This window comes from Zootoca vivipara, chromosome 1, assembly GCF_965207765.1.
Source record: "Zootoca vivipara chromosome 1, rZooViv2.hap1.1, whole genome shotgun sequence".
NCBI lineage: Eukaryota > Metazoa > Chordata > Lepidosauria > Squamata > Lacertidae > Zootoca > Zootoca vivipara.
The window spans coordinates 10835940-10855116 of NC_142582.1; the positions used below are offsets into that span (position 1 = coordinate 10835940).

Consider the following 19177-nt stretch of genomic DNA (forward strand, 5'->3'; position numbering starts at 1 on the left):
TAAGGACAGACCAGAAGACGCTACACCCTGATTTTTAATTTAAGAGTAACCTATTCCTCATCCTGACAGTCGCAAGAGAAAGAAGAATTAGGCACCAGATGCATTCAAAATCTTTACCATCTCAGTAAATTGGTCATCACACGCCATTCGCACTCGTTCAGGAGTCAAGGGGCTGTTCAACACAAAGTCTGCTGGCAATCCTCTTTCCTTCCTGGCAGCAGCCACTGCATCCCATATTGCAAAGAAAACAGAGCTCCCCAAGAAAAGTGCCGCTTCACCAAGGCCCTGCCAAAAGCAGAGACAAAAGCAATGAAATCATCTTGAGGCATTAGCAAGTATTTCACATCAAGAACCTTTCAGGGAGCATCTCTGTCTGTACATGAAATGAGTTTTGTTTTCTCAGTGTGGGAACAAGACCCAGCATCTGAAACACTCTTAAGAGCTTGGTGGCTTCAGCCTTTGTGCAGGCAGACCTCACATGAGCCAGCACCTTCATGTGGCTGATGTGAGAAGCCACAAGAACCTACTGCATAACACCCATGATGAATAATACACTTCTTGCCCTCCCTGTGCTCAGGGCCAGCTCCAAGCTTGAGGGACCCTTCACGATGGGGCCACTAGTGGGCTTCCTGATTCAGTATGTGATGAGTGGATGTTCCAGTCTCATTCTCTGTCCTTCCACTTATTTCCCACTAAGCTCCAAGGGTGGTAGGTGGCTCTGACTTACTGAGAAGGAGGAAGGGCAGTGATGGTAGCAGAAGTAACAGCACTCCTCAAATCAGTACTGGGTGGCTCATTAATGTCCACAGTGTCACAACTGCAACAGTGCCCACCTGTTGCTCATCTGTGGAGCTGTGGAAAAGGAGACAGCAGTACCTCTAACAAGGGTCTCAGAACCTCAAGGGTTCTGAGAATGGTGACTGCAAACTCTGAGTTATTTTAGAAAGGTTTTTAACCTATTCTGAGTGGTTGCTTTTTTTAAAAAAAAATTGAAAGCATGAGTTTATATCCACAAGTGTACACATGCAGCTTTTTAAAGACTAACCAAAATGAAAACAATGTGAGGCCACACCTTTCTGCTAGCAACGCACTGCCATTTAAGAACATATTTTTGTTGTGTCCTAGTTGGTTGACAAAGATTGCTCACCATATTCCAAAATGGTGGCAGCCGCAACTGCGGCCTATCACGGGTGCTGGAGAGTTGAGGGTAGTGGGAAGAGCAAATTACCCATGCAGCTGGCTGACTGTTATTATTCTGCCCATCTCAGCTGAGCTTGGGTTGCCACTATATAGCTCCCCCTCCTCTGTGTTTATCCTAAGATGCAAAATCTGTCCAGTTCCCTGGAATGACATGTTTCATTTTACATGCCACAGTTTTTACATCTAAAAGGCCAAAGGTGAAAAGCCCTTTTGAGCTTCAGCCCACTGAGATCAAGATGTGGATGGACACAATTGGTGTCACCTGATATTAGTGCTTTCCCAGGGGCAGATGGGGCTCACCAACTTGGAAATGGAGCCCATCTAGGAGAAGGAAAACACTGATCCTAGACCTCAAGATGCTATGTGGGATATCTTTGGAAGAAGAAAAGGCTAAGGAGTAAACCCTGCACAAATCCAGAGTGGAGCCCCTAAAACAGTTGGATGTACAGTATGCCTCTTTCCGGCAACTCCTGCAGTCAAGTCAAGCTGGTACAAAATTCATTGCTCTACTTTGCTGTGGAACACATCAGTGAGGCCAAAGGGGGAGGCTCTTGTCATCTGGGCAGCCTAGGACCTCCATACATACTTCCCAGGTCTGTGCTACAGGGAGGTCAATTTGGTGCTGCTAACACAGTGGTTTAAATTCACCCCTGGAGGTGCACTCTATTGTCTCTCAAAACAGATGGATGCCAATAACCAAGCAGCCAGCAGAGCTACAGATAATAACACTTGTGTGTGTGGTCTGCAAGGGATAATTTAGGCTTTATAGTCACATTCCGTCAAGCTGCGTAACTGGTCTAATCCCCCATTAGGCTTTTTGGCCTTGTTTTGCTAGAAGTTTGACATAACTTGTGTTCTGTTTGGCTGCAAGTACCGGTAGATAACTGTGCTCTGATTGTTTTCAGCTAGTTGGCAGAGTTTTTCCAGCTACCAGTGCCTCGCTGGGTAGTTAAGAGAGAAGGCTAGGCCACTGTAAAAATTGCAATCCTTATTTCTGATTGTTTGATAGCCTGTTCTGCTATCATGCCTCCAAAAAGGGCTTGGAATGCCTCAAAGTTGATTGCTCTTCTCCCGTTAGGAGGACATGCTACAGTGAAACATGTATTTATGTCATGTATTTTTCTTTTGGCTCTGCTACACTGTGGTCTGCAATCAATATTCCAATGTGAAGTTGAGGATTTCAGTCTTAGGGGAGACAACTTGCTCAATGACATGTCACAAAACTGAATGAAACATTCCTGACATTATATCCATGTGGGGAAAAACCCAACCGCTGTTAAGCACATTTAATCACTGTTTATTTCAATTGCACTTATGCCTGAATGACTGTGGGGTGGATTATTGCCGCATGATTAATAATACTGTAACAAGATATTCATAGTGAAAACAACTTATTCTCTCATATCATTTCCATCCCGCCCTCAAAGTCTGCAGTTTTCCTTCAGTAATATGGGTCACTTAGGTTTAACAGGAGAGAGAGGGAAGAACTGCACCTTGGATTTCAATCTTCTTACCTTGGATGAGTAGATTGCTCTTGGGTTTTGGGAAGATGCCAACAAGGAGACACTGATCTGTTCTGGAATGTCACAAACAGCAGGGATTTTATACTGATCTGGGCCCCGTGTGTAGAGGACCCCCTCTGGGGAATATTTGAGTTCCTCTGTTGTGTAAAGTCCAAGGCCCTGGACAAAGGCACCTTCAATCTGCCAAGAGGAAGTATAGCTTATAGTGAGATTTCCACATACTTTGTTTTGTTAAATTAATACATACCAGTTCTCATTACATTGTCTGAAGGCGATGCTAGCTTTAAAATTATAATTATTAAAATTGAACAAATGAACCATGAAAGTAAGCATAAAGATATAACTTCTGAAGGACAACGAGACACCTTACAATTAATATTGTAATTAGACTTTCAGAATACTATGAATAATGCTGCCCTTTCACAAATATTTCAATTCTTTGCTTTCCTTCCCTTAAATTTCACCATCTAACAAAGCTGAAATGGGTGGGGCATTTTTGCAAGATGCTATGTTTTAATTAACCATTTCTATCATAAGAGTTGGAAGGAGGTCCAACCCCGTGTTCAGTGAATTACTGTATTGTTGGGTTTTGTATCTTCCAAATCTCCTTCCAAATCTTATGATTCTAATTGAAGTGAATTTAGTACCTCATAGCACAATGAAGAAATTCTCAGGACTTACCTGACCTATATCCATTGCTGGATTGATGCTGCATCCAATATCCATAACAATATCTGTTTTGACGTTCTGTTAATGAAAAGCAGGTTGTAACTTTGTATTACATTTTGGGGACTGAAGCATGAGGAGATGAGCCAAATATTATGGATAGAATATCGAGAATTTGTACCCAGTGTGATATGACCTACTTGTATGCTTAGGACTGCAGTCCTTATCTTGTAATACTTTCCCCAGTCTAAAACCAGAAAGTATTAAAGTCAATGATGCTACTTTCATTTTTAGAAGTAGGTAGAGTGGACATCCCTGTAATGGAAAAATAACAGTAGCTACGAAAGCTGATGCATTGTATTGGCTAAGAATGAGAGCTTTGGATAAGAAACCAACAAATACTGTACCAGCTTTTGAATCTTCCCAATATATTGATTGGAAATGTATTGTATTGTAACTGTATTGTAACTTTTGAATAAATGTTTCTGGGTTTTTTAAATAAAATTTTCCTTCAACTATGAAAGCCAGATTCCCATATACCAAAAAGCCAGATTCCCATATACCAAAAAGGAATAATACTGCAGGAATCCTGCAAAAATTAGAGAAACAATATATGCAAAGTGGACTACACTCGTTCATGTTCTATATAAATGCTATGTATTCTTATTATCTTTCTGTGGCAATGAACACTATACCACTTCTCTGGGAAAATTCATGTGCAAAATGGAATTCATAAGTTGTAAAACTGAAATAAAAAGCTGTCTGGTTCTGCACAAGGCTGCCCGCGTTTGCCCAGTCAGCTTTCCTCCTGCTTTGGAAGAAAACAGCTGGGAAAAGGGCAAAGTGGAGGCTGTTGGCTACTGCAGCACAAGTGCCAGGATGAATTCACGTTCAGAGTTGCCATGCATGTGCCATAGCAGCAGCTCATGGATTACTGAAGTCACATGAGGAGGAAGGAGGAGAGGTTAAACTCGATTCACACAAGAAACCACTATGTATCCGGCACCCATTTCCAATTAGATGTGCTTTGTAGAAAGCAGCAGGATTTATTGCTGTCCACTGCAAACAGCTGTTAGACTGAATACGACAAAGAAAACACAAGAGCCTTTCATTAGTTACACAGGAACTTGACTGTGCTTTTTGCACTAGCTGTAAGTGACACCTGGCAGTTTACCTTGTGGTCTCCAGTCAGGCAGTCTATTTCAACCTCTGTGCAGGCAGCCCCAAAAACAAAATATTCAAATGGGTGGCCTTCTCCTTTCTCCCAATCCATGTATGTCTCATAACCTCTGCAAGAAGCAACAAAGTATGTTGGGGAGTAAGGGATGCTTGCAGGCATGGGAACAACAATAGAAGAGACAAGGGGGAAAATAGCAATAAAGACCCTCACAATCACAATGATGTGCTGGACCCTCAGTTGTTACAATCAGTCATGACAGTGGAGCTATGTGAGATTTGCTCTGATAATGCATCATGCTGTTTAAGAACATAGCAGCAGGTCTGTTGATCAGATCAAATGTTCATCTAATTCAGCATTCTGTTTCTGGAAGTGGCCAGGCCTCCAGGAACCCCACCAACAGGAGATGTAGGTAAAAGCCCCCAACATTCTTCTCCCCCAAAGCCAGTCAATACTGCTTCTGTTGCCTATAATGGCTAATACCCATTAATAGATCTATGAATTTGGCTTTTCCTCATTTAAAGCTGTATCATCTACTACTCATCGTTGCCACATTACATTCTCCCTTGATGCAGTCAGAATGCAGCGCTGATCTGAGTTCTCTGATTCAGAAATACTTTTCATTTACAGAAACATAAAAAAACCCTACAGACTCACTGACAGCACTTTCAACCAAATGTACAAATTTCTGAATGTGACCAATAATTCCTTCCACTTGATCAGTGGGTTGGATCCAAAGTTACTGTGAGCAGAATGCAGATCATGAGAAAGCCCAAGGGGTGGCATGGGGAGGGGGAGAGCAGGTGAGTTTTGCCTGAAAAGTTGCTTTGGAGAGTTGGGAATGTCTCTGGAACCATATCGGAAGCAGCACAGGGTGGCCTTCCTCTTTCTCCAACTGGTTAAAAAAATGCATCTTTCTCCAGCAGGACGACCTGCTGGATCTTAGTGCCTTTCATTCACAGAAGGATCCTCTGGATCCTCCCTGAAAAAATTATCAATTTAGTGCCATCAGTGTGCATGGTTCATTAGAGAGTGCAAAACAGTAGGCCACAGTTGTGAAAGGGTTAAGTGTGCCCCTGAAGGACCAGGTGTGCAGCCTGGGAGTCATTTTGGACTCACAGCTGTCCATGGACGTGCAGGTCAATTCTGTGTACAGAGCAGCTGTCTACCAGCTCCATGTGGTACGCAAAAACAGAGATGATGGGCTAATGCTGCCAATTTCTTCAAAAGTCCAAAATAAAACAAGCAGCACGCAAAGGCACCAAATTCAATCAAGTTTCAATCAAGTATTATTAATCCAAAGAGAAAACAATAAGAGAACCATATACAAGTGCTGACACAAGAGCCAAAATCAAACGTTAAACAGATAACATGTACAAATTAAAGGCAAACCAGTCTTTATAGTCTTTGAGGCTATCTAGCGGTCAGCAAGTGGCAGCAGGTCGAACGAGGTGTCAATGGTAGTAGACAGGCTGCCGGCGTTTTTTTGCCTGTTTCGCCCATATGACGGGCTTCTTCAGTAGTTCTCCTTGTACTTTTATGTTTAGTGCATTCAAATTTATATGAAACCACTTATCTTGGCTTAGGCCACAATGCTCAGGTGTTTTTTCAAAAGGTTCTCTCATTTACATATCCAATTTCTTGTATTCAGAGTATTTTTGGTTTGAGCATGTATTGACTAAGCCTTAACTGGTTTGCCTTTAATTTGTACATGTTATCTGTTTAACGTTTGATTTTGGCTCTTGTGTCAGCACTTGTATATGGTTCTCTTATTGTTTTCTCTTTGGATTAATAATACTTGATTGAAACTTGATTGAATTTGGTCCATGTGGTACGCAGGCTGAGACCCTACCTGCCCATGGACTGTCTTGCCAGAGTGGTACATGCTCTGGTTATCTCCTGCTTGGACTACTGCAATGCGCTCTACGTGGGGCTACCTTTGAAGGTGACCTGTTCAGTCGGGCTAACATAAAGGCCCTGCGTTGGACTGGAATTATTAATTTTGAGATATATGTGACCCTGTTATCTGTTGTATTATTATCTTAAACTCTGCTGCTAAAATTCTCCTTCAGGACCTTCATGTACAAGACTAGACATGACATGCCCTTTTCTCTGTATGCTTATGTCTAAGCAGCATATGCAACTACTAAAAGTATCAGCTCAAGTCATTCATGATCCCTGCAGTAGCTACCTCGTTATGCAAATCATTAATTCTCTTTTGACAGTCACTTCTTGAAGTCATGAGTTAATGTCCAGGGGTCCTTTACCTTTCTACCTTACCTGAAATAACCTATAGCTGACAGATTGATACTCTGCTCAAAAGCTTCTTTGGCCTGTAAAACAAGCAAGCATAGTAAGTTTATTCCTTCAAAAAGCAATATTGTATAAAAAAAGATACCATGGCCATGCTAAAACCAAGACATTCCTATTAATATTTCCAGTTTGACAATCAACTCATGAGCAGGATTTGAGCTATGACCAACAGAAGTAATTAGGTCAGGCATCCCCAAACTTCGGCCCTCCAGATGTTTTGGACTGCAATTCTCATCATCCCTGACCACTGGTCCTGTTAGCTAGGGATCATGGGAGTTGTAGGCCAAAACATCTGGAGGGCCGCAGTTTGGGGATGCCTGAATTAGGTGATAATATTGTGGCTATGATTTAATAGATAGACTATAGGGGGCAGCAGAAGGGGAGAAGCAACAACTCCATGGAAAACGGGGTGGGAAATTGACAAAAAGAAAAAAAACAAAGTTGTGTTTTGATTGTATATGTTAAAAATGTTGAAACTCAATAAAATATAATTGAAAAAAATAATATTTCCAGTTGACTGAATGATGAAATGGAACATTGCACATTGAGAACTGTGACGAAGAGGCTTTCACTGAGGAAGTAAGACTGCTGGTAGGAGCTCAGGTGGCTGAATACTTCCCCAAATAAAACAATCCCATCCATCCAGAAAACTTGTGTTTCAGGGAGAAGAAGTTTGGCCTAGCCTTCTTCCTGACATGATAGTTGCAGGCAGTTGTTTCTTCTATGGAGAAGCATCCCTCCCAGTACATGAGCTCTCACTAGTACCACACACAGATTTACTAGCTCAGTGAAGAGTCAAACTGTACTTGATTCTTAGTAGCCGTGTCTTTTCCTCCAGCAAAAGAGAAGCACCTGGTGGTGGCAAAAAGCTGCTTTCTTTATTAGTGGTGTGCACCATAAAGCGGTACCAAGCTTCTGGAAATGTGTCTACTTCATTACATCTCCTTACTGCTCTTAACTTAAATGTTAATCTATCCATTCAAACCATTGACTAAGTTCCCCCCAGAATGTGTCCTTCAGCTGTGGTAATACCCTGTGCTTGCCTAGATGAAGTACGGAGAAATGTGCATGCAGAACGGTGGGAGGGGATGCAGAAATCTGTGACTTTTGTGTGGCTGCAATGGTAAATTTTGTGACTTTTGTGCGGCTTTACAAAGGTAAGAGTCATATCAATTGCTGTGCACACCACTTCCCACAGGGGAAAGCAGTTCTTGGTGTGAAAAGGATTCCTCTCCTCTGCACTAAGTGCATTAATTTAAGGAACAGTAAAAAAGAAAACAAGCCCCTTTATAAAAGTGAGTAACAAATTTGAATGAAGCAACTTGCCAAAGGCAGGGGCAAAGTCCTGCATAAACACAAATTCTTCATACTCCATTTTCCTTCTTTAATCATGTTGAGGTAAGCTAGGCAAGTTAAAACAAGAGGTTATGCCTTGGGCTCTAAAGTCATATAACATTTAATACAAGTCAAATGTCTGTTGTGGTGCTTCTTATTTAATTGCTGTTATTGTTTTGGTCAATAGCCAGTGTTCAAAATAGAAACATCCAAATATATAAAATGATCCCCAACAAAACAAAGTAAAGACTGATAACACCAAAATTACTAGTAACTGTATCTTACTATAGAATGCCATGAATAGAGAGCAAAATTACAAGTTGCTAAAGTTTTACATACAGCAGCACTATATTTAGCCATGCTGCAAGAAATGGATGCTTTCTGATCTGAAAGGAGTAAAAAAAAACATAAAATGTGTCCTGGGAATTTCCATATAAAGGGTAATCCATGGAAACCACAGAACTACTCTACAACATGAGTTTGACCAAACTGCTGGAGGCAGTGCAAGACAGGAGTGCCTGGCGTGCTATGGTCCATGGGGTCACGAAGAGTCGGACACGACTAAACGACTAAACAACAACTCTTACCCACTCTTTCCATGTGCCCTTAGGGTTCTGTCTAATGATGGGCTCAAGATGTTTCCGGAGGGTCTGGCAGGCGTCCTGATGACATTGGGAGGAGCACAAAGAAGAAAAGTTTCCATGTAAGACATTTAAAGAGTTCCATTTTTGCCATACCGCTGGGTTGTTGCTTACACCACAGGAGTCATTAAACACTAGTCTATGGCATTGCCAAGAGGTTATTTCAACAAAAAATCAAGAGCCTCCACATTCAGTCCTGAGAAGCTTAAATTTTGCAGCCCAGAAGGGGAAGGGCATCAGTTAAACCTCATTAAGGCTTCCTCTTTTGTTCTACAACCAATTGGGCAAATTTGCACTAACCAGATGTTGCATGCTCTGTGCTGTAGCTCACCAGGTAAGGACCATAGCTCAGTGGCGGAGCATCTGCTTTGCATGCGGAACATCCCAGGTTCAATCCCTGGCATTGCTAGGTAGGTCAGTGTAGACAAAACTAAGTTAAATGGGCCAGATGTCTTAGTTGGTATAAGGCAGTTTCCTATGCTGTTCCTGTGCTTCATACATTCCCACCTAGCTGTTTGAAATCCACTGCAGGATGGCTCAGTCGGTAGAGCATGAGGCTCTTAACCTCAGAGTCATGGGTTCACATTGTGTGAAAGATTATTGCATTGCAGTGGGTTGGGCTAGATGACCCTAATGATCCCTTCCAACTCTACAATTCTACGAATCTATGAAACTCCCAGCACTTTCCAGCTTAGCGTGTATCTTCTCTGCAAAACACAATGTTGCTCAATTCAAAGCAGGTATGGGGAACAAGAGAAAGTAGGACGTAGTGATAATTTATACATTATTTAAGATTGTAATCATAAAACATAATCAGGCACCTGTGTTCAGCAATTCAGTGGTGCTTTCTTCTGAGGGTTTTTGTGCACTTAGTATGAAAGTCTTTCAAAAAAATCAATACATTTCATCATCATTTAACAGAAGTAAGCTCCTATAAATATATTTCAAGAAGCCAGAACCTTGGAATTTTGCATTAACTAGAAGATTAATATCACATTTTACCTTCACTGCCATTCCATTGACATCCGTTCCCATTGATCCAACTGAAGCACATGCATTAGGGACTGTCTGTGTACTTGTTTCACAGAAGTGAATATTTGACATTGGCATCTTTAATTCTCGGCTTGCAACCTAGAATGAGAAATGAATACGTACGATATTCTGTTTTAAGTACAGCAACCTAGACCTTTACACGCACACACAAAAGGGTTACACCTCATAGTTCTGTTTGAAAAGGTATTTTTGGGTTCAGTGGCATTCACAAAGATACATCAACAAATGCCATTGACCCGATTTCCCCCACTTTCAGGAGCTGAATACTGTATAATAATAATAATAATAATAATAATAATAATAATAATAATAATAATAATTTATTTATACCCTGCCCATCTGGCGGGTTCCCCCAGCCACTCTGGGTGGCTTCCAACAAAACATTAAAATACAGAAATCCATCAAACATTAAAAGCTTCCCTAAACAGGGCTGCCTTAAGATGCCTTCTAAAGGTCTGGTAATTGTTGTTCTCTTTGACCTCTGGTGGGAGGGCATTCCACAGGGTGGGTGCCACTACCGAGAAGGCCCTCTGCCTGTTTCCCTGTAACTTAGCTTCTCGTAGCGAGAGAGCCACCAGAAGGCCCTCGGCACTAGACCTCAGTGTCCAGGCAGAACGATGTATGGAAGAATTATACTGTACTCCCATGGTCGTGGAAGAATTGGAAGAATTATACTCCCATGGTCATGGAGGGGGTATAGCTGGAGAAATCAGATTAAGGTTTAGCTCCTCCACGATGTCTACCGTATATAGACCATACAAAGAAGCCAGAGCCTATTTTATTGTGTACATGGAACTGATAACTATTTAATTTGCTTGTGTATAATCACAGCTGTTTTGCATATTAGAGTAAAGCTGAAGATAGGTGAAGACATATCAGGAGGGGTTGTTTTTCTCTTTCCTCTTTTAATGCTGCAGACAGTTAAGGGAGTCTTCACCAACTTACACATGTTGGCACCATCTTCTTTGACTAACCTTATTGCCCAATGCAGATCAATGTTGAAGCAGAATTAAATTATGGATAAAAGCATGTGAAAGTGATGCGGACCAGAAAAAGCCAGGTTTGTCCATCCTTTCATCAAGCCTAACTGGCTCATTGTTCCCAGTGTGGCTTCCCAACTACAAATAAAAGACAGTACAGTGGACCCTCTGGATACGAATGTAATTCGTTCCGGGGGTTCATACGCACCCCAAAAATTCCATAAGTGGAGGTGCTGCTTTTGTGCATGCGCGCACAGTGAAACCTGCAAGAATACACTTCCAGGTTTGCCGTGTTTGCAACCCAAAACTTACGTTACCTGAAGGTCCACTGTATCATTAGCCACAGCTAGAGACAGTAATGCTTCTGAATGCCAGTTCCTGGAAACCACAGGGGGTTGGGTCCTCAATTAAAACTGGAGTTTGTAATTACCCTTATCTTGAGATCAGACCACTATATTTCATCTGGCATAACTTCACTGACACTAATAAATAGATGCCAAGAAGTAACATGGATTGCTGCCATCTTTCTAAAGCAGAAAATTAAAGCAGTAAATCAGCAGAAAACACATCTCATTAAAACAATTTGTTATTCACACACATAAGCAAGAGATAAGCAATTCCTGGTACCTGGATCATTTTGGTGTGGAGCCCTTGCCCCATTTCTACACCACCGTAAGTCAGAAGCACGGACCCATCGGTATACAAATGAACCAGAGCAGCGCCCTACATAAAAAAAGAACACACAGCTTGGCTCTGCACTCTGCATGAAATGAGCAGGAATGTTTTCAGTTGGGCTATCTTTATCAATCTATAAGTGAAGAGCTATATATATTTTAAAGAGATGCTCTGCAGTTAAAGGTTAGTATTGCTGCTACAATCTGCTGCACCACTAGTGTTAGCAGCAGGACCAGCCCTATTATTAGGTCAGGGATGGGCAACCTCAGGCCAAGGAGTCAAATGCATCCCTCCAGGACTCTCAATCCAGCCCTCCTGACTCTTCCCATGCCACACCCACTCTCAAACACAAGCCACTAGCCGTCCATGTTTCACACCCTCCATGAGTGCTTCTCCCTTGCTGGAATATACTCTTGATTACTGATAACTCCTCTTGCTTGTTTGGATGGAAGATAGAAAAGGGTGTGTAGAAACTAGCCAATGGTCCAAAGATGAAATTCACATTTGTTGCTCTGTCAGCTTCTGCCTTTGGCACTCCTCAGCCATGAAGGTTGACAGAAGGGCTAAACATTATTTCCCCATCCTTGCATTAAGCAGAGGGAAACAGCTGCCCCAGACAGCAGATACTGGGGTGGTGGGGAGTAGTGGTATAGGAGGACAGAGATACACGCAGCCTACGCTGCACCCTGCACCTCTGCTGTCCTCATGTGTGGTGGTGGACATTGCCTGCTCAGAAGTGCTGAAGTGAGCTTCCACTGCAAAATTTCTATATGTGGAATTGGAAACGTACTGTCCTTGTAGACGGCAAAATGTCTCAGGGCAGTCTTGAGCATGGTGTTGCTATTCTGTTGGTGGCACACAGTGTTAGTAAAACTGCCATGTTGATGGTTCACTAGCAATGCAAGGATGATGATGATGATGATGATAGGAAAGTCAAGGTTGCAGTGGGGGAAGAATGGAGCATAGTGGGAATTCCATGCCTGCTAGGGGGTCAGTCATAACTTGATAATACACCACTGAAAGCTGCAAAGGAGCTGGCATAAATAAAACCTACTCCCATTTATGGCCCCCTCCCTGATAGTTTATCCCCCTCCTTCCTACCAGCTCCTACAGTCAAAGCACAGGAAAGGATTACCAACTAACGCTGCTGCCAACCACGACACACCTATCAGGAGCATGTCTGCCCTTGTAAGAGAACGTCGCTCAGATTTCAAGTTGTGTGGCCAGGGGCATGCAAGTGGGAACTTGGGTGAAAGGGAGCACTTTTCAAAAACAAAACAGAAAACAAACAGCCAAATAAAATAAAATAAAAGCAAGAAAGGCAGGTGACCAATGCTTGTCTTCTTGTACAGTGTCCAGAGAAACTGACCTGACCTAGGGAGCGTAAGCCAAATCCAACAGGGAACGTCATGGGAATAATGGCAATCCCTTTTTTCTTCCAGTAATTTTCCTTATTGAATTTATTCACAGCTTCTTTCCTGGTGTGATACATAGACTTCTCCATGCATTCATCCCAGCATCTGAGGAGGTTCTCTGGCTTGAGCTCTTGTTTATAAAATGTCTGTCCGGTTTCTTTGTACATATTTATTTCTCTAATCTGGAAGACAAGTATCTCAAGAAACTGCAATACAGTGCCACATTCATAATGGGCTTTGGGAGCTAAGATGTATTTACTCAAACCTTATACAGATTTTTTTCTCAGCCTAGAGGTAGAATTGGGCCTATTTATATTTTACACACACATACACATTTGAACTATTACCAGATCATAAAGTATTATTAATGCTAGTATCAATACAAGCAAGTAACAATAATATTCAGGACACCTCAAAAACAGGATTCAGTCACACAAGGGTACTTAATTATATGACCAGGATCAATATATTTGAGAAAGCAAATTTTTCAACAGTGGGTTTCATCTAGGTCTCATTAATACAGAAACCAAACAAGCCCATTTCTTATGCTACATTACAGCTGAAAGGGTCCCAAGAGTGGGGAGCAGGGGGTTGACAGCCTGCCCACCACTAGAAAGCAAGGGGGCAATTAAACTATTCATGGTACTGAAGTCAATGTTAGATGCCAATTTCTTATCTCCTACTGACACAGCTACATTTCTCTCAGCCTAACACTCCTTTCTGATAGGCTTTCAGTTCAGTCTCCCAAAAGTCATGTGAAAAGTATCTTACGGTCCCTGGTTTATCTGAAATCTTCAAAAGTTAACACTTTCTCCTCAAAAAGATTTCCTCTGTGTACTCGGGTCTCTTCTTTCTGGGAGTGCATAAGCTACTTACATCCAGCCTTCACTCTCACACCTCTTCCCAAAATACCCTTAGCAACCATGTGCACTTTTTCATTCACTCTTAAAATTTCAGAACCATAGGCATGCAATTTCTCTTTCTCCCCAACCCCAATCTACCTGCTCTGGTAATAATCCACATCTGGCTGCAACACGCGTTATCCAAGCTTCTGTAATGAGTCCTACTTGCGGGAAGCCGAAGCCACGGAAAGCAGTGTTGGGTGGCATGTTTGTCTTGCAAGCGTGGGCACAAGCTCGGATATTGGGACTCTTGTAAGAATGATTCAGTTTCAGCAGCATTACCTCTGAAACCTTCATTAGGGGAACATTAATAGCTGAGCATGAGAATAACAACAATAAGCGAGATCACTGGGCGTTTGCAACATAGGATGACCTTCTACTAACACGGGCATTACCCGCTCCCCCTCCCCTCTCCAGGAACTCCTGAAGCTGTTGCCTCCATTTTTGCATATTGTTTTGGCAAGGAGAACGCTGAGAAGCTAGGATGGTTAGTGCTGTGCTGCTACTAGGTCTCTTGCTGAAACAAGTTGAGCAGAGGTTAACATAGGCACGAGGAGAAGGACTGAATATAATGCGCAGAAATAAGAACATGATCAAACAGGCAAGAAAGGAGGACTCCCCTGCTCGGTGCCTGAAGGCCCCAGTCCTGCCACTCACCACCTGGCCTAGGGCAGGGCCTGATGGGCTCTATAAAGGACTGCTGCCGCTGCTGCTGTTGGGCAAAGAGGGCTCCATTTTGTTTTGCTTTTTGTTTAAATTCCTGCTATTTTTTTACCTATGTCATTTTAAACTGTATTAAGGCTGTATTCTTAGTTTTAGATTTTGATTTATGTGGAAATTGTATTCCGTTTGGTTGTGTATTTTTTGATGTGGTTTATGTATTGTTTGTGACTTTTGTAATTGTGCTAATGATGTATTGTTTTAATATTCAATTGGGAGCCGCCCAGAGTGGCTGGGGAGACTCAGCCAGATGGGCGGGTTACAAAAATATTATTATTATTATTATTATTATTATTATTATTATTATTATTATTATTATTATTTCCATGTGCCACAATAAACTGAAGCAAATCAAAGCTAATGCCTATTGCAAAAGGGAGCCAACGTGTTGCTCCCCAGAGGTTGTTTGGTTGCAACACCCACCATCCCCGAGTGTTTACCACATTGGCTGGGGCTGATGGGAGTTGTAGCCTAACAGAATGTGGAGGGCACTGTGTTGGCTTCCCCTGGTCTATTGACACTAGCCTCTTTTCACAAATTGGGGGGGGGGGAGAGAACAGGACCCCACCAGCCATGCCCCAATGATGGCACACGTCTCGGGCCATGCCCCTCCACATGCCTTCAGCTGGTGTATGCATGCTGGAGCTTCTGTTATGAAGATCAGGTAGTGTGTGACTGTAGCTAATACGTATTCTGGAAAACGCACATTGCCAAAATATCCCAAGTCTGTCTGCACTCAGCTGTTTATGGTGAATGCCATACCATACATTTATATTAAAAAGCCATTGGACGAATTGAACATTTTCGCTGGTTTGCATGGTGTGTGTGTGTGTGTATTCATTTTGGATTTAATTGTTGACCTTTCCTGTTTTATCTAACCTGATTTAATTGTTGAAATATTGTAAACTGAACTCCTGCAGCTGGACAGGTGATAATATAACATAAAGTAACTAAGGGAACACTGGCTTTTTAAAAACCACCCTACATAAGTAAACTGCATTCATCCTCATAAGAGCTGCCCTTTCCCCCCACTGTTCTCATAGGAAGGTGGTGTTTTGTTCATTTTTCTATTGTACAACATGAAAAATCATTCTGGTTAAAACATACTCACCAGAACCGAATCATCAGTGGTGCATCCTCCATTCATGTACAATTTGATATCCAAAGCCATGATTCTGCCATCACTCATGAAGCCAACCTAAATTGGATCAATGAAAGGACAGGCTACTTTGAGTTTAATGGCCCAGTACTCTCCACTTATTTAAAAGGTACTGCAGCAAAATATAGTCTTGGGGGGGTGTTTGGGGTTGTTTTTTTGAGGGGGGGGCTTGCTGCTCTTTTTTCGTATCTTTATTTTAGATCTTGTGATTTACTTTGTAGTTTAGATCTTGTGATAACTTTGTAGTTATGTATTTTTTCATGTTGAAAGCCACCTTGCGCATGGATTGAACTGTGGAAAGGCGGCATACAAATAAAATTATGTATGTACAAAAAACCCATTCAGTTAAAAGGATAGCTTTCCCTGCAATAAGCACAGAAGACAAGGCCAAATCTTTCTCTATTTTCACTGCAATGTTGATCGCAGGCAGATCCAGTCCTTTCATTATAATTATATCCTTCTGTAAGATGCTTTGAAAGTGAGAACAGCAATATAATGTTTTAAAATAGGGCACTATTTAAAGCATTTACATAGCATTTCACAAGGTTCAGGGTGCTTCAAATACATTGAAAGGGTTTGGATAATAAGACTGAGATATGAAACAGCCTTTTGCTGACCCTTCATAGAAGCCACTGAATAAACCTAGAAGTCTTAATTATCTTCTTTGCAAACACTCTCTGAACACTCCTCATCATACCATTTCAAAAACTGAGACACAATGGCTTGCTGGGAGCTCCTGAATGTGTGAACTGAATGTAGCAGCAGCAGAGTCCATCTTTGCCATATGTGGATCCTTCACACATCTCCAATGTGACTATGCTTGGACTACTGCAATGCGCTCTACGTGGGGCTACCTTTGAAGGTGACCCGGAAACTGCAATTAATCCAGAATGCGGCAGCTAGACTGGTGATTGGGAGCGGCCGCCGAGACCACATAACGTCCTAAGAGATCTACACTGGCCCCCAGTACGTTTCCGAGCACAATTCAAAGTGTTGGTACAGACCTTTAAAGCCCTAAACGGCCTCGGTCCTGTATACCTGAAGGAGCTTCTCCACCCCCACCATTCACTGAGATCCAGCACCGAGGGCCTTCTGTCGGTTCCCTCGTTGCGAGAAGCCAAGTTGCAGGGAACCAGGCAGAGGGCCTTCTCGGTAGTGGCACCCACCCTGTGGAATGCCCTTCCATCGGAGGTCAGGGAGATGAACAACTACCTGACATTTAGAAAACACCTAAAGGCATCCCTGTTTAGGGAAGTTTTTAATCTGTGATATTTTAATGTATTTTTCTATTTGTTGGAAGCCGCCCAGAGTGGCAGGGAAACCCAGCCAGATAGGCGGGGTATAAATTAATAATAATAATAATAATAATAATAATAATAATAATATGCAGTCCCTTCTCCAGGCAACTGACAAGCATGCCTTTGCAGTTTCTTGTCCGCATGGGAGAGATGCTATTTGCAGACGTATGTTGCACATGAGTGACAGAACACATGTGGGCAGACACCTTTTCCATAACTGTGGTCCTTGAGTGCAACGAAGAATGCCAACAAAGTTTGAAGAGGACTGAAGGACATCTAGTAAGATGAGCCCGTGACTTTCTACTTTCACAGCTCAACCTCTGAGGCACCATGCTATATGTGTGGCGTTCACAAATGATGAAAGTGCATTGTTCTATGTACACATTATTTGCAAGATGAGAAGCAGGGGAAAAATTCTGACACACAGGTTAATTCTGCTGCTTACTTTATATTTGCCAATGGTTGGGTGACGGCCTCCGGTGATTAACATGTCAGTGCTTCTGTCTAGAACACAGCGAACTGCATGGCCTGTCCTGAAAACGGAAAAAAAAGCTAAGTAGATAGTGGCAAAGGGCACCTCCTGTCATGTTACAAAGAGGGCTGCCCCAACCTGTTAGGCAATTCAAACTACTGCCTCGGGTGCCACTGCAATACTTATGTAATCATCAAACAGATTTCAGGTTTCTGCTGAATGTGAGAGATACCAGAGGAAAGAAGCAAGGAAAAGAAGAAAGCTCTTTAAGTTCAAAACAAGCTGTTCAAACCAGTGGTGGCTGTGAATGGAAACTGAGGGAGGGAGGGAGGGAGGGAGAGAGAGAGAGAGGGAGAGGGAGGGGGAGGGGGAGAGGGGGAGAGAGAGAGAGAGAGAGAGAGAGAGAGAGAGAGAGAGAGAGAGAGAGAGAGAGAGAGCTTTATGCACAGATGTGAAAGTGCAATTTGTGATATTTGAGAAGCATGTTTTATTTTCTAAGTTTGTAAAAAAAGAATTCTATGTAACCAAGCCTAAAACGCCCCTTTCACGCCTACTTTTATGATAATGTAGCTTAACATTTTCTTAGGAGCCCTGCAAATCATATGGCAGACAGACACATGTGATCCATGTTTATTCATCTAGAACAGGCATCCCCAAACAGCGGCCCTCCAGATGTTTTGGCCTACATCTCCCATGATCCCTAGCTAACAGGACCAGTGGTCAGGGACGATGGGAATTGTAGTCCAAAACATCTGGAGGGCCGAAGTTTGGGGATGCCTAATCTAGAATAACCAAACCCATGCTCCATGTTCATAATAATTGCTACCACATAAACTACTACCATATACTTGAGCTATAGGCAATGGATCTAATGGGAAGGGAGCTATACTATCACCACTCTGAAGACCAAACTAGTTGTGATGTTAAACATGTTGGGCCATATATTTAAAGAACATTCAACACACATTTAAAGCAAGTCTTCCACCAAAGAACCCTGGGAAATGAAGTTTCCCCATCACAGAGCTACAACTTTCAGTGCCCTTAGCAAACTACATCTCCCAGGATTCTTTGGAGGGGAGAGCCAAGCACTTTAAATGGGCACTTTATGTGCTTTTAATGTATGGTGTGGATCTGCCTGCTGCCATCTGTAGGTCCATTTTCTTTTTGATAGTATCCATTGTGTGTGGAGGTGATTTGGCTTAACCCCTTTCCCTGTGGCTTTTTCCAGCACCAGCCCAGCTAATATTTACAGATTTGCACCTCCGGGGAAGAAACAGCAGCTTCGCTCTCTGCCAGCTGCTATTTAAAAGGGCGTGGGGACCTCATGACAGACAATGTGTGTAACATTCCATCTAGTTTCGCTCCAAGAAAACCATGTTATTTAGAGTGTTCAAGTGCTTATCTTTTTAAACTGCTGGGTGTTGTGCTTTTAAGCTACTGTGCTCCTTTGAGGTTGTATTTACTGGAGTCTGCTGCTGTTTTCACTATTCTGTTCTTTTTAATCCGGCAAAGTTTCTATCATATTGTATTGCACTGCATTTTTTAAAAAAATTGTAAACTGCCCCAGGAACTCTATAGTGTTTCTGGTGTGGAATACCTTTAAGTTCTTGGGCTCTATGATCTCTCAAAAATTGAATTGGTCAGATAA

At 42.3% G+C, this 19177-nt stretch overlaps 1 protein-coding gene across 1 annotated transcript in view; it reads right to left on the reverse strand.

The window, feature by feature from the left end:
* Positions 1–19177, reverse strand: part of LOC118095602 (aldehyde oxidase) — a 56945-nt gene that overhangs the window by 3593 nt on the left and 34175 nt on the right. Inside the window, exons 23-34 of the mRNA XM_035136851.3 lie at positions 17503–17590; positions 15712–15798; positions 13980–14171; positions 12933–13160; positions 11516–11611; positions 9858–9986; positions 8802–8876; positions 6847–6899; positions 4564–4678; positions 3405–3470; positions 2715–2903; positions 118–285 (exon numbers count right to left, since the gene is read on the reverse strand). Of these exons, the coding sequence (XP_034992742.2) occupies positions 118–285; positions 2715–2903; positions 3405–3470; positions 4564–4678; positions 6847–6899; positions 8802–8876; positions 9858–9986; positions 11516–11611; positions 12933–13160; positions 13980–14171; positions 15712–15798; positions 17503–17590 (1486 nt within the window). The remainder of the gene's footprint in view (positions 1–117; positions 286–2714; positions 2904–3404; positions 3471–4563; positions 4679–6846; positions 6900–8801; positions 8877–9857; positions 9987–11515; positions 11612–12932; positions 13161–13979; positions 14172–15711; positions 15799–17502; positions 17591–19177) is intronic.